Source organism: Candidozyma pseudohaemuli (genome assembly GCF_003013735.1).
Source record: "Candidozyma pseudohaemuli strain B12108 chromosome Unknown scaffold00002, whole genome shotgun sequence".
Classification (NCBI taxonomy): Eukaryota; Fungi; Ascomycota; class Pichiomycetes; order Serinales; family Metschnikowiaceae; genus Candidozyma; species Candidozyma pseudohaemuli.
Genome location: NW_020194436.1, coordinates 167,850 through 192,926, shown reverse-complemented (window position 1 = coordinate 192,926; position 25,077 = coordinate 167,850). Strand labels below are relative to the sequence as shown.

Genomic DNA, 25,077 nt, shown 5'->3' with positions numbered 1-25,077 from the left:
TGGTCAAGGGTTGCATGGTTTTCAGTATGTAGCTCCACCGGGGGCCTGGGCCAACGGCTTTCCAGCGAAAAACGCCAGAACAGAGAATGAAAATCGTGTGGAACAGGCCCACCACCGAAAGACGCGTCAGAACGACAAGCCTCACTAGCGGCTGACTAGGACGTAAATCTCAGCCATCGGGCTTGTCGCCTCCTCTGGGCCTCAGCTTGCGTTGGTAATCAAATATGGTTTTGAAAAGATGAGCGCCGATGCGAAATATATAGGCAGGGTTACCCGGTCGAAGAGGAGATGAGGGCAGAGTTAGGGAGGTGGTGAAGGGAAGGCAGGATTACGAGGGATGGTTTGAAGAACAGGTTTTCATGTGTTTGGTATTTTGAGTGTTTTTGGCGAGTTTTATATTTTCCTTTTTTTATGTTTTTCTGTTGCATTGTGATGCCTCGCTTACTGTGGCATGAAGACACGAACAAGACAACTTGAAGCGGGCAATTCTCGATATCTCTTTTCATTTAGATTGGTATATGATTGGAATTTCTTAGTTTGAGGCTTTCCCATTAGTTCGCTGGTACACTACGGCTGACCTGCTTCGTCAACACACCCAAAGCTGACACGAATGGAGTCCATGAGAACATGCCTTTCTTCAATTGAATGTAACGAACGAACTGTTAATACTCATACTTGGCCAGTTTTTCGGAAACATCGTGAGTTCGTATAGCCCTCTCTTTCTACCAACGTAAGACGCGAAGTATGCAAATGGGGGAAATTGATCGACATTTTCTACGGGTATGCCAAAAGTTCAAATGGGAACGTCAGTAGAAATAGAGAATGAAATGTCTTCAATGCGACCACAACTGCTTTGGTCACGGAATGCAATCGTAACATTTGCGGCCTTATCGCAGCTACTTATCAGTGCTTTATCGTGCATAACGTAAGTATCAACACCACAACATACACAAATTTAGCTCTTTTAAGACACAGCAAAACGCCAATCATTTCTGAAAGATTCTACTCTAAAAAATTGCACACATCCAGAACTTCTCCCAAAGGAAAGACCCTGGTGCCTGTCAGGGGTACATGCGTGGAGCTGTCAAAATGCGGTGTTGCAGCCATCGATGCACCGGGACCTACAGCGAAAGAAGCAACACCTGTTGATGGTAATAAATATCATCGCTGTACTTTCCCAGAAGCCTTAGCACCACTGCAACAAGAGAGCAATCAAGAAAAAAAAACCGTGATTTGCATGTCAAAAAAAGCGGACAAGGAGTGTCTAGACAAGCCTCGTCACCTGTAACCATCCATACCGAATGCCGTTGACAACAATGGTCTCGGTTTTCGACGATTCCAACCAAAACACTGATCTACAAATGAACGTCCCCAAAAGTAATACTCACCACCTCACTGAGGCAAACAGCCCACATTGCCTTATATCCTTCTCTTCCGCAACATGCAATCGGGCGTCGCACTTCCTAATCCAGACAAGATCACAACAGCGCAACAATAAAGGCCAACGCCCGGCGACCTAGCTCACGTGGGCGAAAAAATCTGCTCAACTTTCATAGCGGAAACGGCGCTTTTATATAGCCCAGGTCAACGAATTCACGTGCGTGGCTCGAAATCTCGTAGACACTGCTCCCCACTGTTCCTTCACCTAGACCCGCACCGAAGCCAAATATCACAGTTGCTTCCACCCACTTCTTTTCCTCATCATGGCCGTCTTTGCCAGCTTCAGAAACCTCGTTGTTGCCACCTTCCTATTCTACGCCGTGTACCTTTTCTCGTACAAGTGCCCTCAGGTTGTGGACCACCCAATTGAGCAGTCGGCCCGCTCCCTCTTCAGCCCTTTGGCCTCCACACATAAGCATTTGTGTGGCCACTTGAACCACGGCCACCAGCTCGCTACTCCTTACTTGGAGAAGGCTCACGGCTTCTTGGACGACCACGTTCACTCCACTGCTTTCTTTAAGGAGAACAAGATTGAGGACAAGATCCAATGCGCCAAGGGCAAGTTCAACACCCACGTCTACCCTTATGTTGTTAAGCTTTGGGAGGGCGTCGAGATCGCCGAGGCCCAGTTGTTCGACGCTGGCTACAAAGCCTACGGCCACGTGGAGAACCACTTCCACAAGTCCGTCGTGCCTAAAGCGGAGGAGTTCAAGGACGCCGTCGTGGATCAGGCCGAGGCTGTCAAGGAGGAGGTCCACTCCAAGTTTGACTAAGCTCGGTGTATATATTTGATATCGTATGTTTATTATTCTATGAAGGCCTTGTAGCTGTGCTCGTTTAGAGTGTGCTTATCTCCTCTGGTGTTTCATCCACAAACTCCGCGGGGACCTCATCCACCGCCTCATCAACAATTTCCTCCGCTGGCTCCGCAACTTGCTCAAAGTTCACCTCGGGCTCGGGGATTTGTTCCTCCGGCTCGACTTGTGGAACATCTTCAACGCCAGGCGCGGAGAACTCCGCAGCAAAAGAAGCTTCAGCAGCAGAGCTCTCAATAGCTTCATTGGCCCTCTGGGCCTCTGCAATTTTTCTAGCAGCCTCTTCCTCTGCTGCCTTAGCAGCTGCTTTTTCAGCCTCGGCCTCGGCCTCCTCAAACTGACGTGTCAATGCTTCTCTCATCTGGTACGCGACGTTTGCCTTGGCTCTCACCAATTGAAGGTACTCATCGGTGTCTCGCAGAAGGAAATTAATGTGGAAATTAATGCTGATCAAGTAGTCGATCCAAGGCTCCAAGCCGCGTGGTTTGATGCCGCTGCGGTGGTTCTCCTTGTACTGGTTGGCTTCATCGAAGATCTTGTCGCGAAGCTGGAAGATCAGTTCCTTGATTTTGTGGTTCTCTTTCCAAGCAGCCCAACCAAGCTTATCTTCGTACTCGGGATCGGTGTCAAGTACGCGTATTATGTCGGTGAGACGGTTGTTAAACTCCGACAAGAGCGTCTCAGCATATGACTCGATCACATCGACCGTTTCTTGCGTGACAACAAAGTATTGCTTGACGATTTCGGCATGTTGCTCGTTAAGAGCATCTTCAGCGTTTTGCATGGTCTGCTCAACAGCCTCTCTGCATGCACTGATTTCGTCTCTCATCATCTGCCTATCCACCTCGGGCTCCACTATGAGCTGGTTGGTCTCTTTCATATGCTCAAAGTCCTTATTGATCTTGGAGATGAGAAGATTCATTTTCTTGTAACGCTCGTAGTTCTCCTTCTGTAATTGGGTGAAGTTAGCTGAAATCTTGTCTCTCAATGGCTCGAGAGTGGCATTCAAGACAGGCACCATGTCGTCCTCAAGGCTATTGTAAGCCATTTTCAACATTTTGTCGACCTTCGACTTCCAGTAGAGAATCTCCAGATCGATGATGTCTTTGGGGTTATAGTGCGATTTCTGCAAGTCCTCAACATCAACGGTTGCGATCTCCTCCTCAGGCGTGCCGGTTGCGTCGTCTTCATAGACAGTCTCAGTAAACCAGAGGGTCTCGGTCATGGGCTCCTCTTCGTCACTTTCACCTGACGCATCAACAGCATCACCCGCATCAGTCAGTTCCTCAGCATCAACTGTCTCCTCAACAACAGTAGTCTCTAAAGTGTCAGTAACAGTATCGGTAACCGTTACCTCCACCTCGGTAGTCTCAGTTTCAGTATCCTCCTCTTCAATGGAGTCCTCGCCCTCTTCTATAGGCTCCTCGCTCTCAGAAAGGACCTCACTGAGAATAGACCCAACAGTAGATGCGACAGCCTCGTCTGTCTCTGTAACACTGCTGTGAGGAATTGGCTCTCTTTCATCACCAACAGCTGAGGTGATATCCTCCAAAATGGTCTTGACCACGTCGATGACATCCTCGCTAGTAGCACCGGAAGACCTTTTCTGCTTGCCGACACCAGACTCGATATAATGCTTAAGCTCACTCTTGACAAACTCCGTCTTGCTCTTGAATGAGGAATTGATCTTACTGCTTTCCTCAACAAGGGCGTCGAATAGACGGCTGATCTGCGCTCCCAAATACAGAAGCCTGGTAACGTTAGCCACTTTCACCACAAAGGCATTAGTCGAAATTGTGGCCCACAAAGACGAAGCCTTGGGGACAACCTGCAATTCAATGAAACGACCAGTGTGTTTGCGAGAATGATCAAAAATCAAAGCAGAGTGCCTCTTCACGTAACTCACAGAGTTGTCGACAGAGTCCACCAAATGATGGTTGTAAGTGTTGAAGTAATGTTCCAAAACAGGACCTGCGCTGCCTTTGTAGTACAGCACAATTCTTGCCCATACGTAGTCGAGCTGGGTTGTCACAAGTTCAATGTATGGGTGAATGTAAATAGCGGCCCAATCTTGCAGCTGCACTTTGTACTTGTCCAACTTATAAGACAAGGCGTAGTTTTCATCGATCTTAGCCCAGGATGCATGAGTCTTTTTCCATACGGGAGTCACTTTCTCGACAATACCCGTATTCTGGTCAATCCATTCAAGATGTGGCTGAAAGTGCGTGTTCCACGTTGGGTACACAAATAAATTTGCAGCATCACATGTGTATCTGGTGGGAGCAAAGGAGGACGAGTAGTCAGCCTTGCAACCAAACACCAACAAATAAATGACGTATGCCACTGCACAGTAAAAAGCTTTCTTGAAGCTCAACCAGCGTAGCATTGATGTGGTATTGAAGGTTGATGGTCAGCGAGGCTGGTATGTAGGTGGATTGGTGATAGATCGGTGTTATATGCAGCTCTCGGACCAACCGTGGTCACACCAGTGTGTTACCAGGGTCTCCTAGAGGTTTTTGTAATCATATATTTGAGTTTACTGGACTACCAGGCAAAATATATTTCTCCAACTCAAGGTTTGTTGATTGTGGTACAAATGGCTGCAAAGGCGGTGGGATCGAAGTGGTAACATTTGCCTACATATTCCCATCCATTATCCTATCTATAATAACCATGTAAATGACTCTAAATATCTTTTATTTGAAAGAAGACTTTTTAACTTCAGCCTCTTATTTACAGAAATAGAAACGTGGTTGTGCACTAGTTGAGTTTGCCGTTTTGCGCCTTCCATGCGCTTACCTGGATCTCAAGGCAATCTAGCTACGCCACCCAACAAAAGCAACAATTTCCAAGAAATTTATGTGAAACCAAAACTTCAGAAGTGAAAACCACCACTTTCGGCCCAATTACCTATTCGTGGCTATGTAAAACTTAATCCATTTACACGTGACCAAATTGTCTCTGCACTTTAGATCAATTGACTCCATCTCATTCAAGACATGGCCCAGACTGTCAGCTTGCTCACGCTTTGTGCAGCTAGTTTCCTTACGGGGTACATTGTGAAAGGGTGGCTTTCACAGTCACCCAAAATCAAGAGAGTAAGGCTGGTCAAACCACCTACTTCCGATTCCGATGCCTCTACAGAGTCCTACACTGATTCCGAATCAGAAGATGATATAGAGATAGACTCCAGGCCACTCAATGAGATTCCAGGAGAGGTAAGGATGACACTTATTGTCAGACTGGATTTGAAGATGGGAAAGGGCAAGGCTGCTGCTCAATGCTCTCATGCTACTTTGGCCTTGTACAAGAGAATGGCTGACTCACAGAGAGCCTCCTACAATCCTACGCTTCTTGAAAGATGGGAAAGAGGTAATGGTCAAGCTAAAATTACCCTTCAGGTACCAAATCAGGAGGATATGGATGTGATGTTTGCTCAGGCTCTTTCACTTGGTGTCAATGCCTATATTGTTCACGATGCTGGAAGAACCCAAATTGCCGCAGGAAGCGCCACTGTCCTTGGGCTCGGTCCCGCTCCAAAGCTAGTCATGGACCAGATCACTCTGGATTTAAAGTTGTATTAGCATGTATATAGAAATGCATCCTTCGAAAGTGAATTTTGTAGGATCAGCCACACTGGTCCAGCAGCGCATGGCGTAGTTTTTCTAAATTGACCATCTAGGTCTAGTGAAGCTTCCTGCGAATACCCTCTCTCACGGAGAGCGGGTTCACTGCTGAGGAAGCACGTCTTTTGCGTTGTCGGCGTATATGGCCGGGAATCGAATCGTCCACATCTAGAAGCACGTCATCATCATCATCGTCATCGGAATCGATCCCACCAATAACGGAATCTACCTCATCGTAAAAATCATCCACATCATCAAGTCCAATCAGCGACTGGCGGCGGCGAACAACGTCACGAGACACCAGGGCTCTGTGGCCATTTCGGAGACGCTCCAAAGCGTCTATACGAGCCCAGATCTCACCTTCAGTTCTTTGAGGAAGCAAGATCAGTAGTTCTGCGAATGAAAGCTCCTTACGACGACGGTTTATCAAGAGCTCATCTTCCTCCATCGACCAAGGAATCTTGAAGATCGGCTGGTTAGAGTTGCGACCCTTGCCGTCCTTTTTGTCGTCCTTTTCCTCCTTGATATCACTCTTTTCGGGCTTCTTCAACGTTTTGGGAGCCGAGTTTCTTCTCTCTGTGTGTACTACCAGCATGGACAGTCTTCGAAGTGGCTGCGAAGTTCCGACAATCGAACCGTTACGAATGCTAGATAACGTAGAAGCCAAATGAGGAAGTCCAGACGGTCCCAGGACTGAAGCTCCCGTAGAAGGGCCACTTATACTATTTCCGCCAAACAAGATAGGCAAATGCGCCAATGCGCTATTTGTCAGTTGGTGGTGCGGGATGTTCATGGATTTGGAAGGAAGACTCAGCACAGAGTGACGCAGAGACAGCACAGATGTTCTGTCGTCCCGGACAATTTGAATGATGGAGTTGTTATGCATATGGGGCGGGTGCTGGTCGGCGTTGGAATTCCGGGGCGTTATTCCCAGAGGACTAGGCACATGGTGAGGCTGGTTATGAGGCAAGTTCAGCGTAGGATCTATAGAAATCTCTGTGAAATAGCCTCCAGAAGAGCCCGAGGCAGCCGCCAGCTGGGGGTCCAAGGGGACGTCCAGTTTAGGCAGGTTGTCGAAGGTTTGAGGGTGCGACGTGGTGTTTATGGGGCCCGAAGGAGAGCCGCTATTTTGATTCGATAATGCGTTGAGTCCCGCCAACGCTGTGGAGACGGTGTCGTAACCCGTGAAAGTGGTGTTGGCATGGGGCAGGTAAACGGAGCTCATTCTGGGCGTCAGAGAGTCGGACTGACGGCGTTTTGGAGCCTTCTTCGAGGCCAGTGATACGGAACCAGCCGGACTCGAATTCCCGCTATCTGACCCAGACCCAGCCGCCATAGCTGCAGCAGCTAGGCCTCCCAAAGCCTGAGACGATTTTGGAGGATTCTTGAGGTTTCCCAGCTTCAACCGACGCCAACGAAACTGGCACGCATTGGGTGTTCTGTTATTGAAATGGGAGGCAATTTCCTTCCATCCGAGCTTCTGAGTGTCCTTCAAATGCATCAAGAGAAGGTCGTCCTGGGCGTCCCAGGAGGTGGGCGTTCTGCTGAAGTTCTTCGACAGGTTCGGTGACGCACTGGCGGCTGGCGGTGGGCTGTCTGAGGTAGCCATAATGGGTAATTGAATGTGCGGATAATTTGGTTGGGATTTGAACGGGTGTGTGTGGTTCCCTGGAGGTGTACTTGTCGACTTGTCTCGGTGATGATCATCGACGACAAGTGCACGTGACTTGACGAGGGGCACCTACAATTCCCCCACAGTTCACGACAGCCGGGGAAGTAGAGAATCGGCCTTCAGGGTCATATACCTTCTTTCTACGTCTACAAACACATAGTCACCTCTTACATCGGTTACTTGGTGGAACGGTCAGTTAGGCTTCCTCCTGCACATGCTCGAGGAGCCACACGGCCCAACTGACCCTGGAGGTCGTCTGACCTTAAGGATTTCCGACGTCGAGAAAATTCAAGGTTCACATTTCGGAAAGTGACACTATTTGCTGTGTGGAGTCTCCATTTTTTTCTTGGTCTCGTTGTTTCTTGCAATTCTGCCATTGTTTCGAAACTCGGGTGCGGTTTCGCAGCCAGCCTCGAAACTGGCTATCATTCGCATTGTCACTGGGGAAAGTGGAGACGGAAAGTTTGCTAGTGGAAAAATATAAATAGCAGAATCAAAAAATTATATTTGAAACTCTTGAATCCTGGAAATGGGTGCAAAATGATCGACCCTAAATCTCAACATCACACAGGTCGCATACCGATATGTTGCAAATCTCAGGCTTAGCGATGGTGCAAGTAGGCTGTACAGCCGCTTCCTAACCGCAGCAGGTAATCTACGCAATCTTCACAAATTATCATGATAATCAAACATTTTTATACATTTTGTTAGTTTCCCGGCCTTGCCGCTTCTATATTCACAGTCTTACTCGCTTCCAACTTTCTGAAGCCAGATCTTCTCTGCCTCAACAATCGTATTGTTGTTGGCTCTCATTTTGTTCATCGTCTCCTCGTACTCATCCGTTTCGTCACTGTCAAAGACAATGCCTCCACCGGCCTGCAAGTACGCAACACCGTCCTTGTAGACCATCGTTCTCAATGCAATACAGGTATCCATGGTCTTTCCGTCGTAACCCCAGTGGCCCACTGCACCAGCGTAAACTCCTCTTTTCTCCTTCTCCAATTCACCAATGAGCTCCATGGCCTTGACCTTGGGAGCGCCACTGACAGTACCAGCAGGGAAGATAGATCTGAAAGCATCGAAACGGGTCTGGCCCTCTCTTAAAGTACCACTGACCTCAGACACCAAATGCATGACGTGAGAGAAACGCTGAATAGTCAATAGACGGTCCACGGAGTTACTCTCAGGCGTACAGATACGGTTGACGTCGTTTCTGGCCAAATCAACCAACATGATGTGTTCGGCTCTGTCCTTCAAACTAGAACGCAAGATCTGAGCATTGCGCTCGTCCTCCTCGTTAGTTTTGCCTCTCTGGATCGTACCAGCAATAGGGTGGGTGACAATCTTGTCTTTTTCATCGGACTTCACCAACAATTCTGGCGAGGCTCCAATGATTTGGAAATCCTTCAAGTCGATGTAGAATAAGTAGGGTGAAGGGTTGACGGTTCTCAAATGACGGTAGATGTTGAATGGGTGCAACGACGTTGGTCTAGCCACTCTCTGCGAGGGCACAGCTTGGATGACATCACCTAGCTTGATGTGTTTCTTCAACGTCGAAACGTGCAGCTCGTAGCCAGTCTTTCCGATATTCGAGGTGAAGGTCTGGTCTGGCTTGATAGGAGGCTGGTGGGGGTTGAGCTCCTCCAAAGGCTTGTGGGCCTGCAAAATGGCCTGAACGTCCAAGATCTCTTTTTCCGCTTTTTCGTAAGCAGCAGACAAATCCGTGTCCTTGTCGACCTTGACGTTGTTAATGATTTGGAATCTTTGATACACATGATCGAACACGACTATTAGATCACAAAGCATCAAGACAGCTTCAGGCACCTGCAAGGCGTCCTTCAATGGCTTTCTTGTCTTGGGTTCAAAGTACTTGATACAGTCGTAGGAGATGTATCCAACTGCACCACCCTTCAAAGGTGGCAAACCAGGCAACTTGGCCTGCTTATACTGATCCAATTCTTTTTCCAAGATGACAAGCGGGTCGACATTGTTGTACTCAGCATCGTATTTCTCAGCATCGTCGCCGGTTCTGATGATCTTTCTTGGGTTGATACCGATAAACGAATATCTGTCAACCGAGTCACCATTGACAGACGACTCAAACATAAACGAGGCCGGCCTGTCTGAATTATTCAAATCAGACAACTTGAGGTAAGCCAGGTGGACGGTCAAATCCTCGTTGGCAACGTACTTGTAGATGGGGTACAAGTTTGGAGCATCGTGGTTTTCTTTGGCGTTTTCCACCAAGGACTTGAAATCCTTCAATGACGGCTGGAGAGTGCTCTAAAAGTTAGTATATCATTTCTTCGTTTGCCTAGTTTTGGTACATACGAACATCGGTGGTAGTGAAGATTCTTGCGAGTTGACTCACCTCATCTGTATGAATTTCGCACCCAGTCGAGACCACAGCGTGCTACAAGGCAGAGGGGCATGAAAAAAGAAAGGCATAAAATTTAAGGATTTTTTTTCTGATGAACAAAACTTCAAATTTGTTCATACTTATGAAGTGGTCAATTTTCATTTCGATGATCACAGTAACGACTGTGGTGAGCTTATCCGGTAAAAGCTCTAGATTCACCGATACCAGTCAGCGAAGGTATGCGGCTGTCGAAAATTAAGAATCGACAGGATTCTCTTCTTCACTAAAATGTATCAAAATCTCTTCCCATAGTGTACCTACAACTCCTCTATCTTCGTTTCTCATTACTATGTACAATTAGTAGTCTCCCTTGCACCGCAAAACACATGCACCTTCAATTGCATTCAAGTACATCACCTTATCCGCTGTGACACTCGAGCCTATGCTCAAGTCATTGTATGGATGTACTAATAGGTCAACCTCTAGTGCAAGGTCGGTGCACCAACAACGTGCCAATTTTGAATTGAGATCAATCTCATGGCCAGTAGAAGTCACGACACACGAGAATGTGGTAGTGTCAGAATCGTCATCTTCAGCTTTGATCTGCTGCTCGAGGAATTTGAGTTTCCAGTAGCGATTGTATCTGTCGCTGAGAAAGTCGCAACCAAGTTTGGCGTCTTGCAACTTGATAATTTGATCACTCATGAATTTTTCAGATAAGGGGCCATGAACAGGATACCCCAATGCTTTGTAATGCAGCGTCTGTGCCACCAGATGTAAGTAGTTTCTGCTGGAAATCTTTTGCTGATTAATGAAAGAAAGTATTTGAAGCTGGTTCAAATATGCCTCGACGTTACTCATAGCGTCAGAAACCTCCACTCGACCTCGTGGAAGGCCTTTAGTCAACAGGTATGTGTCTCCACCCAATGCAAGAGTTGGCTTGCCCAAATAGTTATTGCCAATTATTAAAGCTGGTAAAGAAACAAAACCATGTCGATCTTTCGCCATGATAGCCTGATAGTAGGAATTGCAATAATAGTTCGGTAAAAGCTTATTGTCGTGGGAAACAAAAACCTCATCAGCATCCAGACCTTCATAACTTGGCGTTTCCTCATCCGGGTTGAGAAGGTCGTCGCCCCTGGCCAATACCGGGATAGACTCCCTGTGACAGAATGAGGCCACAAGCGAGCCAAGAAAGGTTTTAATCTCACCTGTAAAGAACATCGCCAGTCCCAACTTCAGCGCTTTTTCAACAGACAGAAGAGCCAAATCGGTATGGATCAACTCCTCTTCGTCCTTAGTCTTATAGCTTAAAGACCTTGAGATCGAACGTTGGAATATGGCGGGATGAGGCTCTGAAGCACAGCGAATTGCCCTAGTGTTGAAATGCGTCTTCATCACGTTGAATATAAATCCGAGGTTCAGAATGTCAGATTCGTCTAGTGTAACGCGAGAGTCATTCTCCTCGGTAGGCTGCCGTCTGTTGAACAACTTGAAAGTGTTTAAAATACCCGTCTCGAGACGTCCTGAGATCGCATCATCGAGAAGATCCCAGCTGAGTTCCTTAACTTGGTGAGCCAGAACTCTGTCGAAGGTAACGGATACCCCATTTCCAAGCTCTTTGAGCGGAGACAGAGCAAATGTGTTATACTCGTACGTTACTGTCATGCATGTCTTCATTTCATGAGACTCGGAATCCTCTTTGAAATCTCCCACGCTGAAGAATTCACCACTGGTGACTCTTGCATTCAGCTTCAAAAGAAGTTCCTCCCTCACATTCTTGGCCAAAATCTCAATCAGATCTTTGCCCATAAGGTTTTTTAATGACCTTAATGAAAAGGAATGCCTGGATACCTCTTCAAACAAGGGACTTGCTGGGGCGATTCTCGCAGCCACATCAGGCACATGGATATTGATGAGGAACTTTCTGGCGTTAATCTTTTCAAGTGAAATTCCGATGCTTGAAAACTTCTTTTCAGACGGTAGCATATAAATAACGTGATCCAGAAAGTAACGCTTCGACTTACGCAAGTGGCGAAATTTGTCATCGAGTTGCCCAGAGGACAATACTCGTGCCGAAATAAGCTCTGGCTGGGAGGGCTTAAGCTCCTTCGGGGATGCCACCATTAGCTGATCAAGTGAAGGCTTTCCCAATAGATTGGAAGATAAGACTGGGTTTGTCAAAGGATTCTTAGGGTTATTATAAAGCCCGATTTGTACGAGCAAATCCTCAATGTCCAGAAGTCTTGCGGGTTGAGATGAATGTGCTGAAATGAGTTTTCCAATAAGGCTAGTAAGACGAATATGTGGGTGGATTAATGCAAAAGTTAACGCCTTAAAAGCATGCAAAAAGGGCTTGCCCAGCCAGATATTGAGTTCAACAATGAGATCATCATAGCTTTTTGGCAGCTCAATAAGTTTTCCAAGAAAAGCTTTGAACTCCTCGAGTTTCAGTTCGTCGTAACTAAGGAAGTCCAGAATCGCATCATGATTGTTAAGCAGATTAGCGAAGTAGACTGTCTCCGGAGGAATGTCGTTGGAACAACGCGCTGATATAAGATTGGTCGATCTTTTTGGGATACACAGCAGAACCACCCAACGTGTCACATCGTGGCACATTTCCAAGTGAATCACCATGAGATATGCCGATTGATGAAAATAGCTTTGGAAGTCATAGTCCATGTACTTTGCCACCGCTAAAATGCTGGTCGAATTAGCATTGTCGGACGAAGCTATTGTTGCATAAACTTTTTTAAGCTCTTTCTGTACTTCTGGTTGCATCTCTCTTGTGGTTGTGATGAACTGCCTGAGTATGTCCACCAACTGTAGCCGCGGTTCATACTCTTCTGCGAAACGATGATACAAGATACCTAGGGATTCTATCCATTCAGCGTCGAATACCTGGTAGGCCACAAAGTTGATATCTTGAGGATACACCCTCGAAAGCTCATTATCCAGAGTAAGCACGATAAGCTTATTATGGTTCTCATTGAACTTTGACTGCAGTTCTCTGACGACAAGAGCAAGGCTGCTGGAGTCGCTTTCGACGTCATGGTATTCGATAATTGACCCAGCACATGGTGGAAGGGTTCTATTGTTGGTGGTGATCTCCTCCCAGGTCTGTGAGGGTTCAAAAGTGTTCTCATAAATGAGACTATCCAAGTTTTTATGTGGTAAGTTTGTGAATGCTGAATTTGGATCTAGAAACTGCTTGCGATGGTGCATATACTTCTGAAGCTTGAGTTGTGCTTCATCTCTATAGACGGTATCCAGCACCGTCTTGTCTGCGTTTGGGATGAAAAACTTCCTGTTCACGGTAGAAGTGGAAAAATATAGAAGCAGACAGGGTCCATTGTATCGTATTCTACGTGAATGTCGTAGAAAGGTTCGAGTGAGCATGCTGTGGGTTCATTGATTCGAAGGGTCTGAGATGAGGTGAAAAGTAAGACCTCCATATCAGTGCGAAGTAGTAGACATGCAGCTACAATGGTGATGAGAAGAATTTATGGTACAATTAAATGCTGACATTGTGAAGATTGATGGTCAAGTCACGAGTTGGAAAACGTTTGTGATCTTTGTCATCGAACTATGTATCAGAGGTCGTAACATTTGGTGTGGTTGGGTGTAGTTCTCTCAAGCCAGGCATTGCACGTTTGCACCTCTAGTTGAAGAAATTCTCGTGTGTTTTTGAAGCAATCAAGCTCAAGCCCATCTTTGTACAATCACAGCGTTCTTCAATTTCGCCTCCTCGACGGTCACTCCCAGAGACTCCTCAATGGGTTTCACTGGGAACGCATGCGACAAAACAAACGATCTCAGCGGATCGCTGTTGTATTCATGGTTCCTTACAAAGTCATAGACAGTGCCGATGGAATCCGTGGAATTGAACTTGTGTGCCACCTTCTTACCGCTTGCAAACCGAATCTGCACCAAAGAGTCACCGGCGCCCTGGTCCTGAGGCTTCACAGGTTCCTTCTTTTCTTCAGGCTTAGGCTCAGCAACGGGAGTAGAAGCTCCAGAGCTCTCTCCTGGTACTGGTGAACCCAAGCGCTGGCCCAGGCCATGGAATCCACCCAACTTGCGCTTAGGAGGAACGTAATCCTCATCTGTTTTCTTGAGCACCGAGACGTCGACATCCTGGCCAAACTCGACTCCCAACAAAGACACAGGCACACGGCCACGCTTCAATTCTTGTAAGAGAAGTTGGTTCTCTGGGTCATCGTATCTCTTGAGAGGCCCATCTCCCACAGTGAAGCCCTGTCTCCAAAACACAATCTCTCTGTTCACCTTTGCTGGTCTATTTCTTGCGTTAGCAAATGGGTCTTCAACTACCTCCAGGGGCTGCTCCGAATCACCAAGCTTGAACCCAGCACCGACAAAGTTGGACGGCTGTTGCTGCTCCATTTGTGCTGATGGCCGGTCATCTGGCTCGTCCATTTGCTCTTGCGCCTTTTGGAAGATTCTCTCAATAAGAGAAGGCTGGTGGCCCTCGTTCTTGTCTTTATCAGGGTTCTCCACTTGCAACGCTGACTTTTCGCCACCAGTGAAGAAATTGGTGTCTGTGTTCTCGGGATCGTCCGAGTCTTCGTTGAGATCTCTCAAGGTACGGAATCCTGATGGCTTGGAACGCGCTTTCAGACCCAGAGCCCGTTTCTCTGCTTCATGTCCAGTAGTAGGTTCGAACGAGCCCTCTTCATTGGAGGCGTAGAAATCCTCAATTGCCTGGGTAAGATCGCCATTGTTCTTCTCTAAGAACTGCTCTGCAACGGACTTGGGTGCACTGGTCACCGCTACAAAGCTCTGTATGAGTTGGTCATTTTCTGACATGATTGATAATGTGGTGCTAGCAATCCCTCGTAGTTAGTGAGGTAGTGCTCCAGATGCACACTCTTGCATGTCGAAGGATATCGAAGAAACAGAGGCAGGTGGCTTCGGGAGGGTTTGAAGGGGAAAAGAATTTACTATAAATAAGAATTGTAATTGAGTCAATTGCAATTAATGGGGCTGCCATGGTTGACTTGACAAATCTGCAAGCGGTGTGGATGCATTGATTATAAGGATGCTCGTACTAGCGATCAGATGAAAGCACTAAAATTGATCAGCCTAGTATGATGCATGAATGATATGTCTTCCGTAGATGTTCATGGACATCCAAATCTCTCCATGTCAGACCTTGTTGTTTGTCTTCATCGACTATTCTCCTCTGTTTCGCAGCCAAAAGCCTAGCGAGCAGGTACTACAAGTCTTTTTTTATAAAATATATTATATATATCACCGATGTTGAAATCCCTCTTTTAAAACCCCATAAACGTAAAACAAAACAAATAAAAAAATAAAGTATCGTACAACTCATAGTCTTGGAATAAAACTAGACTGTAAGCCAAACCCAATGTTGAACAGGTGTGGCGTGAAAGGATACGGCATCCAAACAAAATATGAATTGAATCAATGCTATCCCGTATTGTGGCAAAACGGGGCTTTAAGTGCTAAGGGCAGCGCTAGGCCGTCCACTTAGTGCTTGGCTCTGAAGTCCTTGGCAGCGTCAACCATGTTGGTCAAAGAAGCCTTGGTCTCCTCCCAACCTCTGGTCTTCAAACCACAGTCAGGGTTGACCCAGAACTTGTCAGCTGGGTACACCTTCAAGATCTCCTCGATTCTGGAGACAAACTCCTCCTTGGATGGAATTCTTGGGGAGTGAATGTCGAACAAACCCAAACCAATGTGGTTAGGGTACTCGGAGAACTCTCTGATGTAGTTGGCGTCATCCTTCTTGGAGAACTCAATAGACACAACGTCGGCGTCCAAGGCCTTGATGTGGTTAGGGTCCAAGTCGGAGTAACAGAAGTGGGAGTGGATCTGAGTGGAGTTCTCGACACCAGAGGTGGCGACTCTGAAAGACTGGGCAGCCCAGTTCAAGTAGTCGGATCTCTCCTGGCCGGCTCTCAATGGCAAACCCTCTCTGATAGCTGGCTCATCAACCTGGATGACAGTAATACCAGCAGCCTCCAAGTCCTGGACCTCATCTCTGAGGGCCAAACCCAACTGCAAGGATTGGACCTTCTGGGAAACGTCGTCTCTTGGGAAAGACCATCTGAGACAGGTGACTGGACCAGTCAACATACCCTTGACTGGGGCCTTGGTCAAGGACTGAGCGTAGACAGACTCCTTGACGGACATGGCCTTTGGTCTGGAAACGTCACCAACAATGATAGGTGGTCTGACGTATCTGGAACCGTAGGACTGGACCCAACCGTTGGTGGTGAAAGCGTAACCGTCCAACTGCTCACCGAAGTACTGAACCATATCGTTTCTCTCTGGCTCACCGTGGACCAAGACGTCCAAGCCAATCTCCTCCTGGAATCTGATGACAGTCTCAATCTCCTTGTTGATGAACTGCTCGTACTCCTCCTTGGTGATGGTACCCTTGTTGAACTTGTTTCTGTTCACTCTGATGTCCTTGGTCTGTGGGAAAGAACCAATGGTGGTGGTTGGGAACAATGGCAAGTTGTACTTCTCCTTCTGGGCAGCCAATCTGTCAGCGAAAGGCACCTTTCTGGTGGAGAGAGACTCGTTGATAGAGGCCATTCTCTCCTGGACCTTAGGGTTGGTGGTAATTGGAGACTCCTTTCTGGCCTTGATAGACTTGGCGTTAGCAGCGTACAAGTCAGAAACGTCCTCACCGGAAACGTCCTTGGCAATGGTCACAACAGCGTCCAACTTCTGGACAGCAAACTGGAACCAGTCGGCAATAACAGGGTCCAACTTGGTCTCGTTGGCCAAGTCAACAGGAGTGTGCAACAAAGAGGAGGAGGTGGCAACCAAAACTCTCTCCTTACCGACAGTAGAGATAGCCTTGTTGACAATCTCGGAAGCCTTGGAGTAGTCAGTCTTCCAGATGTTTCTACCGTCAACAACACCAACAGACAAGGTCTGCTTGTCGTTAAGGATAGAGACAACCTCGTCGAACTGAGCAGGGGCTCTGACAAAGTCAAAGTGGAAACCAGCCACTGGCAAGCCCTTGATGGCGGCCAAGTTTGGTCTGACGTCACCGAAGTAGGTGGTCAAGGTGACCTCTGGAAGACCCTCGCCAACCAACTGCTCAAAAGTACCCTTGTAGAGCTTCTGGACAGACTCTGGCAAGTCCAAAACGAGAATTGGCTCGTCAATCTGGACAGTCTTGGCACCAGCCTTGTACAACTCCTGCAACAATGACTTGTAAACTGGCAAGAACTTCTCCAAAAGGGAGATTGGGTCCAAGTCCAAGGAGTCCTTGTCGGCCTTACCCAAGAACAAGTAAGAGATAGGACCCAAGACAACTGGTCTGGTCTCAATGCCCTGCTCCTTAGCCTCCAAGTACTCGTTGACTGGCTTCAAGCCGGCCTCAGAGTTCAACTTGAACTCGGTGGAGTGGGAGAAAGTTGGTCTGACATAGTGGTAGTTAGAGTCGAACCACTTGACCATCTCCAAGGCGGTGACATCCACAGCAGCCTCGGTCTCGGTGGCCTTTCTCTGCAAACCTCTGCCCATGGCGAACAAGACATCGATAGGAGCCAAGTTGAACTTGGTGTATCTGTCTGGAATGACGTTGAACAAAAGGGAGAGATCCAAAACCTGGTCGTAGAAAGAGAAATCGTTGGATGGAATGATGTCCACACCAGCGTCCTTCTGCAACTTCCAGTTGTGTGCTCTCAATTCCTTACCCTTAGCCAACAACTCCTCAACAGACACCTTCTTGCCCCAGTAGGCCTCGGTGACCTTCTTCAACTCTCTGTTGGCACCGATACGTGGGAAACCCAAAACGGATGATTGAACCATTTTTATGTAATAAGTAGTGAAACTTGTGGGAGAAAAAAAAAGTTTACGAGGGGAACTGTGGTCTTTTATACCACAGCGTGGGGTGAAAAATTCAATCGGCAAATGACTGTGATAGATAGCGCTAGTGCATGGGGCGTGGTGTATATAAGCATGGTGAGGCCCTTGAACGACGATGGGCGTGCGTTTTCGTTGAGGCTTGTATGCCGGTTACTCCAATCGGCCCTTCTAGCCCACGCTCGTATAGCCACCAGAGCCTCTCAATGACCTCATGAATTAGATAGTTGGCTTCTCTGACATCAATTGCGTTACACTATCTGTCAAGTTTTTCCTCTTGATGGCCCCAAGAGTAGGATCTATGACGTGTCATCTCACGTGTATCATGCACACGTGACCAAATTCCCGCCAGCCGATGTCGCGGAAGCCGCTTTCGTGCAATGGCACGTGCCCACGCGTGGACCAATTGATCTGACTCTGACGAATTATACCTCGACAAATGAGTCTCGTACAGTCAGCCTCGTACAATCGTACAGGCGTTATTGTTTATTAGAACAGATTTAAAATGTCATCACGTGAGACGCCAGTCGCATCCAACGCTTCGAAGCCGACGACATAATGGCTGCAAAACTGGCTGCAAAAACAGTGGCGCCTCCTTGGCTGCAAGCTTAGTCCTTGTCCAACTTTTTGTCACCGCCGACTTTTCTCTTGTCCACCAACTCCCTGATGGTCTCGTCGCTGTGCATCAACCCGAAGCGACGGAATTGCTTGATGCTGGCATTCAATTCCTCAGCACCCTTGCCAGTGATGTGGTTTTCGAAGTTCTCACCAAGCTTGACAAACAAGTCGTAACTCAACACATACTTGTCCTCGGTGATGTCCGAAAGCTTGTGGTCTTTGGACACTGGGGTGTCGTAGCCCTCACCTTCGCCGAGCCAGACACCCAACTTCTTCAACTTGGTGAAGAGACCGGCCTGGTGAGCAGGAACCATACCACCGTGCTCCTTGATCTTGTACTCTCTGTAGGCCTCAAGGTAGTCGTCTGGAGTGGCACGTCTGGAGCCAGTCCATCCAAGGTCAAGCAACTTCTCCTTGGTGATCTCCTGATCCTTGGAGTATCTGAACTTTCTTGGGTTGAAAAGACCAATGTGCAAAATGAAAAAGATCATGGTAACCTTCAAGATGTGGAAAACAAAAAACACACATTGACCACCAACGGAAACTGGGTCCTGGATGTCCTTGATCATGGCATCGGCAATGTGACCGTAGCCGAAGCGAGTGGCAACGGAAGCCACTAAAGTGGACACCTGGTTGGTCAAACAGATGCCAGGGGTTGGCGAGATGAAGTCAGGCAAGTCAGTGTAGAGCCACACGATCAAAAAAGTGACGAACAGGTAGAACCTGAACGAAAGGAATTCCCACACAGGGATGATCAACTGACTAGGCCAGCAGTGCTGGGCAATGCGGTCGTCCAAATTGACCTTCTTGCGAAATTTCTCACTCGAAGTCTCGTAGGAGAAAAGCAAGCCTCCGTCCTCAGTCAAGTAGCCAGGGGCAGTCGAAACGACAAAAGCCTTTGGTCTCGGTGAGTAGAAGATGTTGGGTCTTAGCGAAATGGGCAAACCGTCGAAAATACGTAACAAATCTCTGAAGTGGGTTTCAGTGGACACTTGGAAACAGTAATCCTTCTCCAAGTCATCGTTGAATCTGACATAGACCTCCAAGGCCGTTTGCTCTTTGGAAGACATGGTGATGCTGAGGTGGTGAAAAGGTGATGGACTCTCTAAAAGTGTGCGGGTGGGGCGACCTCGATGCAGTGTGGGGCACGCCTTCGCTCACTGTGCTTGACACTCCACCATGTTAATTCCGGGTTTCTTACTCTTATTGGTCTCGGTGATTTTATTCAGACTCAAGATGGGCGAGAGTGACCTTGAAATTATAGCTTCCCTGTTGCCCTTGCCGCAATGGACCCAAACGCCTGAGGAAATATTGGCTGAGGCCCGGAAGATAATCGCCAGTGACGTAGCCTTCTATGACAAAATAGCGGCCGTTCAAGACCCGACTGTGGAGAATGTTTTGCAACCCACCATTGACGACGAGAACTCTTCGTATTTGGCTTCGAATAAACTCACTTTTTACCAATACGTGTTTCCAGATAAGGCGGTGAGGGACGCCTCCACGGAAGCGGAGAACTTGTTGGACCAAAGCGCCATTGAGCAAAATTTGAGAGTCGACGTGTTTAAAGTGTACAATGAATTGTGGGAGAAGATCAAGGGCACGAATGCTACAGACCCGGAGTCTATGAAATTTTTGGAGAAAACTGTGAAGAATTTCAAGAGGAATGGGTTGGCTTTGCCAGAGGAGAAGCGGGAGCAGGTCAAAAAGCTTAAGATGCGTTTGGCTGACTTGCAAACCAAATTTGCTAAGAATTCAAATGAGGAGAATGGGCGCTTGACATTTACTTTGGAAGAACTTGCTGGCGTTCCAGAATCAGTCATCGAGCAGTTTGAGAAGGTCACCGAAGATGGCCAGGAAAATTACCAGGTTACATTTAAGTATCCAGACATTTTACCCGTTTTGAAGTATGCTAAGGTGGAGGAAACTAGAAAGACAGCTTACATTGAGAACCAGAATAAAGTGCCCGAGAATGTCCCCATCTTGAAGGAGATTGTCGACATTAGATTCAAGCTTGCAAAGCTTTTGAACTATGACACCTATTCTGACTTTGTGCTCGAGGAGAGGTTGGCCAAAACGCCCGGCAACGTCCTTTCATTCTTGGAAGACCTCAAGAGTAAGCTTACTCCGGTGGGCAATCGAGAGTTGCAGAAATTGAAGGACCTCAAGAAACAGTACTTGTTGAAGGCAGGCCTTCCAGAGCAAGATGAGTACTTTGCGTGGGATCATGCCTTCTATGGCAATTTACTCTTGGAGCAGGAGCATCAGGTGGACCACCAGAAAATATCCGAATTCTTCCCATTGGACAGGACCATTTCAAAGATGCTTGGTTTCTACGAGAAGTTATTTGACGTGAAGTTTGTGAGTGTCAATAACACTGACCCTCTGTCTGTGTGGCACCAAGATGTACGCAAATACGCCTTATTTTCCAACATCGAACACGGTGAGCCCAAAAATGAGTTTAGAGGGTGGATCTTCTTTGATCTCCACCCAAGGGACGGTAAATACACCCATGCCGCCAAGTTCGAACTCAACCCTGGATTTGAAAAGCCAGATGGATCTCGGCAAACTCCATTTTGCGCCTTGGTGTGCAATTTCACCAAACCTAAGAAAGAAAAACCCTCGTTATTGAGACACAGCGAGGTGACCACCTTCTTCCACGAGCTCGGTCATGGTGTACACAGTTTATTGTCAAAGACAAAGCATGGCAGGTTCCATGGCACCCATGTCCCCCGAGACTTTGTGGAATGTCCCTCGCAAATGTTGGAGTTCTGGACTTGGTCCCCCAATGAACTCAGAGAGTTGTCATCTCATTACGAGACGGGTCAGCCACTCACTGAGGAGTTGCTTGAGAATTTGATTAAATCGAAGCGTGTTAACACGGGGTTGGCCAACTTGCGTCAGCTCCATTTCGCTCTTTTTGACATGCATCTTCACACAATTGCAGATGAGCAGGGCCTTGCTGCAGTTGATTTCGACAAGTTGTGGAACGAGTTGCGTGAAGAAATCACTTTGGTTGGTAATGGTGGTTTGACAACGAGAGGCTACGGTACTTTCGGACACATTGCCGGTGGCTATGAAAGTGGTTACTACGGATACTTGTACTCCCAGGTATTCGCGACCGATATCTACTACACTCACTTCAAAGAGGATCCCATGAATGTCGAGAGAGGTTTGAAGTATCGCGACACTATCTTGAAGAACGGAGGTTCGAAGGAAGTGTTGGATATCTTGAAAGAGTTGCTTGGCAGGGAGCCTAACGCGAAGGCTTTTACCTTGGAATTGTTGGGTAGTGCCTAAATGTTTCTATGTATAGCACAACGCTGATATCGGATTATGAATTTCATCGGGTAGCCTCATATGATGCGAGTTTCTCATTCCTCACAGCCTCTTCTTCTATAGAGTAGAAGCGTCTGGTACGACGGATCAGATAAGGCCTAGTTCCGAGTGGAGTGTTCCAGCTCAATATTTTTAGTCATCTGAGCCAATCTCACTTCAAATGTTTGACTTTTTTTCATTATCCTACAACTTGTAGTTCTATATTTGTGTCTTTCCCTGAGGATCGCAGTTGAAAGTAAAAACTTGCAGCCACACACAAACCAACAGCTTTATTAAAAATTACAAAAACTAAAATTAAATCAAACGAAGGATAGAAGTTCCCATCAAAACACCCATCCTTAAATTGTATCTCCCCTTCACAGAATCTCTCCACTCACGTCCTCTCTCCACTGGGGACCACTTGATCCCCACCTGGACCGAGCAACCACATTAACCCATCCTACGCATCCAAGCCCCAGTGCCAGCGAGGCGAGCGGCTTCTACGCTACAGCCCCGTCTGTTTCACCCCACGACCAACTCGTTACGTCAGCCCACTGCAACGGTAAAACGTCATTTTCAAACGCGTGCTTTTCGACGAAGCCCTTTTTTGGCAACAAAGGAAAAACCACCCTCGCGGTGTCTCACGAGGCGGACGCATAATGCCACAAAAGCTCGAGGCGTTGTTACTTAACCGCCCGTAAGGGATGAGACATGAGGGCGTCGCCCGGGGCAACAAATGAAAACACTTGAAAGCGCAATGCAAGCAATACCCGAAGAGACGGAACCAGAGACGACAAACTTAAGGTTGAGAGAACCGTGAATTGCACGGCGCATGTTGAGTGGCTGTGACTACAGTAAAAAAAAAAAAAAACAGGCCAGTCTGGGTTGCGAAAAATAAACAGCCTTCAGCCTACGATCTGCTGTCGGGCGCACATTGTTAGGTGCTCGGTAAAGCAACGCCCTCAGCCCCGACAGAAAATCTAACCGTTGGGATGCATGTCTCGATTTGAGAGCGCCTGTTGACCACGACAGAACGTGAACAGAAGGAGGGGTTTCGCTACGTGAAAGCACGCCCCAATGTAAAGGAGCGTTTTTAATGTAAGCGAAGTTCATCGACAGTTCCAGCCCTTCCTCCTTTTCTCGTGTTTTCCCTTTTGGCTATCTCCCTGCCGCGACTGCGCCTATTTAGATCCTGCCGAAACGGGCCGTCGCGGCTTGCCCACATCGCCCAGAAACACACAACATTGACATTGACACAGCCAAGAGCAGCCAAGACTGTCAAAAGATAAGAACTCCGATCCTTGATCTCAACACTGAGTGTAGAATGTATCCCTTGTAGACGGTTTCTCAGCCATCGCGGCGCACATATGTCAACATCGTGGCACAATAGCTAAGCCAGGCTGCGAAACGACACTGTCAACTTTGTCGTGGCACTCAAAACCCGTCATGGGTGAGCCCCGAAACTGCAACTGGAGACAACGTTAGAGTATAATAATTCAGCCAAAAAAGAAACTCCAGCACCGCCAGCACCGCCAGCACCGCCGGCTTTTTTTAGCAGGATGCCTGTTTTGGTACACGCCGCCGCGGGATTTTTCACCACACCGCTCCGGCTGTGTGTTTCCCTGTGGTACATATGCTTGATCCTCGCTCTTCCGTTTTTCCTCTCTCATCGCCCCCATGCTTTTTCACTCGTTGATCACCGCCGCCGTCGCTTTTGCCGGCCTGGCCCTGGCTACCTTGCCTGCTATCGAGATTGTTGGCAACAAGTTCTACTTCTCCAACAATGGTTCCCAGTTCTTGATGAGAGGTATTGCCTACCAGCAGAACCCAACCAACACCTCCTCTACCGAGAAGTACGTCGACCCTTTGGCCGACATCGACACCTGTAAAAGAGACATTCCTTACATGCAGCAGTTGAACACCAACATCATCAGAGTGTACGCTTTGGACGCCGAGAAGGACCACACAGAATGTATGAAGATGTTGGACGACGCCGGAATCTACGTCGTGGCCGATTTGTCCGAGCCTGAGACCTCTATCGACAGATCCAACCCTGCTTGGAACACCGAGTTGTTGGCCAGATACACCTCTGTGGTTGACAAGTTCGCCAACTACACCAACATTTTGGGTTTCTTTGCCGGTAACGAAGTCACCAACGAGGCCTCCAACACCAACGCTTCCGCTTACGTCAAGGCTGCCGTCCGTGACACCAAGGCTTACATTAAGGAGAAGGGCTACAGAAGCATTCCTGTCGGTTACTCTGCCAACGACGACATGGCCATCAGAGTCGAGCTTGCCGACTACTTTGCTTGTGGTGATGACGAGGACAGAGCCGACTTTTTCGGTATTAACATGTACGAGTGGTGCGGTACTTCTACTTTCGAGAAGTCCGGTTACCAGAACGTTACCAACGCTTACAAGAACTTGGGTATCCCTCTTTTCTTCTCTGAATACGGCTGTAACGAGGTTCGCCCTAGAAAGTTCCAGGAAGTTGGCACCATCTACTCCGACAAGATGACCGACGTTTGGTCTGGTGGTATTGTCTACATGTACTTCGAGGAGGAGAACAACTACGGTCTTGTCTCTGTTTCTGGCTCATCTGTGTCTACCTTGAGCGACTTCAACAACTACAAGTCCGAGATTCAGTCGATTTCTCCTTCCTACGCTTCCATCAACACTGCTGACTCCACTTCTGCTGCTTCCGTCACCTCTTGTCCTTCCGTGGGTGCTATCTGGCAGGCTGCTACCGCCTTGCCTCCTACCCCAGATGCTGAGGTTTGTGAGTGTATGGAGAAGTCCTTGACTTGTGTTGTTAAGTCCGATGTGGACAGTGACGACTACGCCGACCTTTTCAACTACATCTGCTCCCGTTCTGGCTTCGACTGTTCTGGTATCAGTGGTAACGCTACCGCCGGTGAGTACGGTGCTTACTCTGCCTGTGACGCCAAGCAGAAGTTGAACTTCCTCCTTGACTTGTACTACAAGGAGAACGGCTCCAAGGCCTCCAACTGTGACTTCAGTGGCTCTGCCACTACCCAGTCTGCCACCACCGCCTCTTCCTGCTCTGGCATCATTTCCAGCGCTGGCTCTTCTGGTCTTGGTACTGTGACTGGTAACATTCTTGCTGCTGCTTCTGGTGCTCAGAGTGCTACTTCTGGCTCTTCTGGCTCTGGTTCTGGTTCTGGCTCCGGTTCCTCTTCCGGCTCCACCTCTTCCAGCACTTCTAGTTCTTCTTCTGGTGCTGGCAGCAGTATTCACGGCTCCTCTCTCGCCAACACTGCCGTTTTGACGATTGTTTCCGCTTTCTTCATCACCGTCGGCTTCATCTTGGCTTAAAAGCCTTGCGTCGTGTTTATATAATTG

General features: G+C 47.8%; 9 protein-coding genes across 9 annotated transcripts; 4 read left to right on the top strand and 5 right to left on the bottom strand.

Annotated features, from left to right (window-relative positions):
- Nucleotides 1-1,703: 1,703 nt before the first annotated feature.
- Nucleotides 1,704-2,213, top strand: C7M61_001443 (uncharacterized protein; the record flags this gene model as incomplete). Its single annotated transcript, XM_024856851.1, has 1 exon — nucleotides 1,704-2,213. The coding sequence occupies one exon, from the start codon at nucleotides 1,704-1,706 to the stop codon at nucleotides 2,211-2,213; it is 510 nt and encodes a 169-aa protein (XP_024714731.1).
- Nucleotides 2,214-2,277: 64 nt separating this feature from the next.
- C7M61_001442 (uncharacterized protein) lies at nucleotides 2,278-4,641 on the bottom strand (the record flags this gene model as incomplete). Its single annotated transcript, XM_024856850.1, has 1 exon — nucleotides 2,278-4,641. One exon carries the CDS (start codon nucleotides 4,639-4,641, stop codon nucleotides 2,278-2,280), a length of 2,364 nt encoding a protein of 787 aa, XP_024714730.1.
- A 613-nt stretch (nucleotides 4,642-5,254) lies between these two features.
- Nucleotides 5,255-5,839, top strand: C7M61_001441 (aminoacyl-tRNA hydrolase; the record flags this gene model as incomplete). Its single annotated transcript, XM_024856849.1, has 1 exon — nucleotides 5,255-5,839. One exon carries the CDS (start codon nucleotides 5,255-5,257, stop codon nucleotides 5,837-5,839), a length of 585 nt encoding a protein of 194 aa, XP_024714729.1.
- Nucleotides 5,840-5,939: 100 nt separating this feature from the next.
- Nucleotides 5,940-7,490, bottom strand: DOT6 (Dot6p; the record flags this gene model as incomplete). Its single annotated transcript, XM_024856848.1, has 1 exon — nucleotides 5,940-7,490. The coding sequence occupies one exon, from the start codon at nucleotides 7,488-7,490 to the stop codon at nucleotides 5,940-5,942; it is 1,551 nt and encodes a 516-aa protein (XP_024714728.1).
- An 807-nt stretch (nucleotides 7,491-8,297) lies between these two features.
- Nucleotides 8,298-14,739, bottom strand: C7M61_001439 (anthranilate synthase component I; the record flags this gene model as incomplete). Its single annotated transcript, XM_024856847.1, has 3 exons — nucleotides 8,298-9,836; nucleotides 10,345-13,191; nucleotides 13,633-14,739. 3 exons carry the CDS (start codon nucleotides 14,737-14,739, stop codon nucleotides 8,298-8,300), a joined length of 5,493 nt encoding a protein of 1,830 aa, XP_024714727.1.
- Nucleotides 14,740-15,423: 684 nt separating this feature from the next.
- MET6 (5-methyltetrahydropteroyltriglutamate-homocysteine S-methyltransferase) lies at nucleotides 15,424-17,727 on the bottom strand (the record flags this gene model as incomplete). Its single annotated transcript, XM_024856846.1, has 1 exon — nucleotides 15,424-17,727. One exon carries the CDS (start codon nucleotides 17,725-17,727, stop codon nucleotides 15,424-15,426), a length of 2,304 nt encoding a protein of 767 aa, XP_024714726.1.
- Nucleotides 17,728-18,389: 662 nt separating this feature from the next.
- Nucleotides 18,390-19,469, bottom strand: C7M61_001437 (uncharacterized protein; the record flags this gene model as incomplete). The annotated part of the gene is made up of 1 exon (XM_024856845.1): nucleotides 18,390-19,469. The coding sequence occupies one exon, from the start codon at nucleotides 19,467-19,469 to the stop codon at nucleotides 18,390-18,392; it is 1,080 nt and encodes a 359-aa protein (XP_024714725.1).
- Nucleotides 19,470-19,578: 109 nt separating this feature from the next.
- On the top strand, nucleotides 19,579-21,696 carry C7M61_001436 (M3 family metallopeptidase; the record flags this gene model as incomplete). Its single annotated transcript, XM_024856844.1, has 1 exon — nucleotides 19,579-21,696. The coding sequence occupies one exon, from the start codon at nucleotides 19,579-19,581 to the stop codon at nucleotides 21,694-21,696; it is 2,118 nt and encodes a 705-aa protein (XP_024714724.1).
- A 1,695-nt stretch (nucleotides 21,697-23,391) lies between these two features.
- PHR2 (1,3-beta-glucanosyltransferase) lies at nucleotides 23,392-25,050 on the top strand (the record flags this gene model as incomplete). Its single annotated transcript, XM_024856843.1, has 1 exon — nucleotides 23,392-25,050. The coding sequence occupies one exon, from the start codon at nucleotides 23,392-23,394 to the stop codon at nucleotides 25,048-25,050; it is 1,659 nt and encodes a 552-aa protein (XP_024714723.1).
- Between the last annotated feature and the right edge of the window lie 27 nt (nucleotides 25,051-25,077).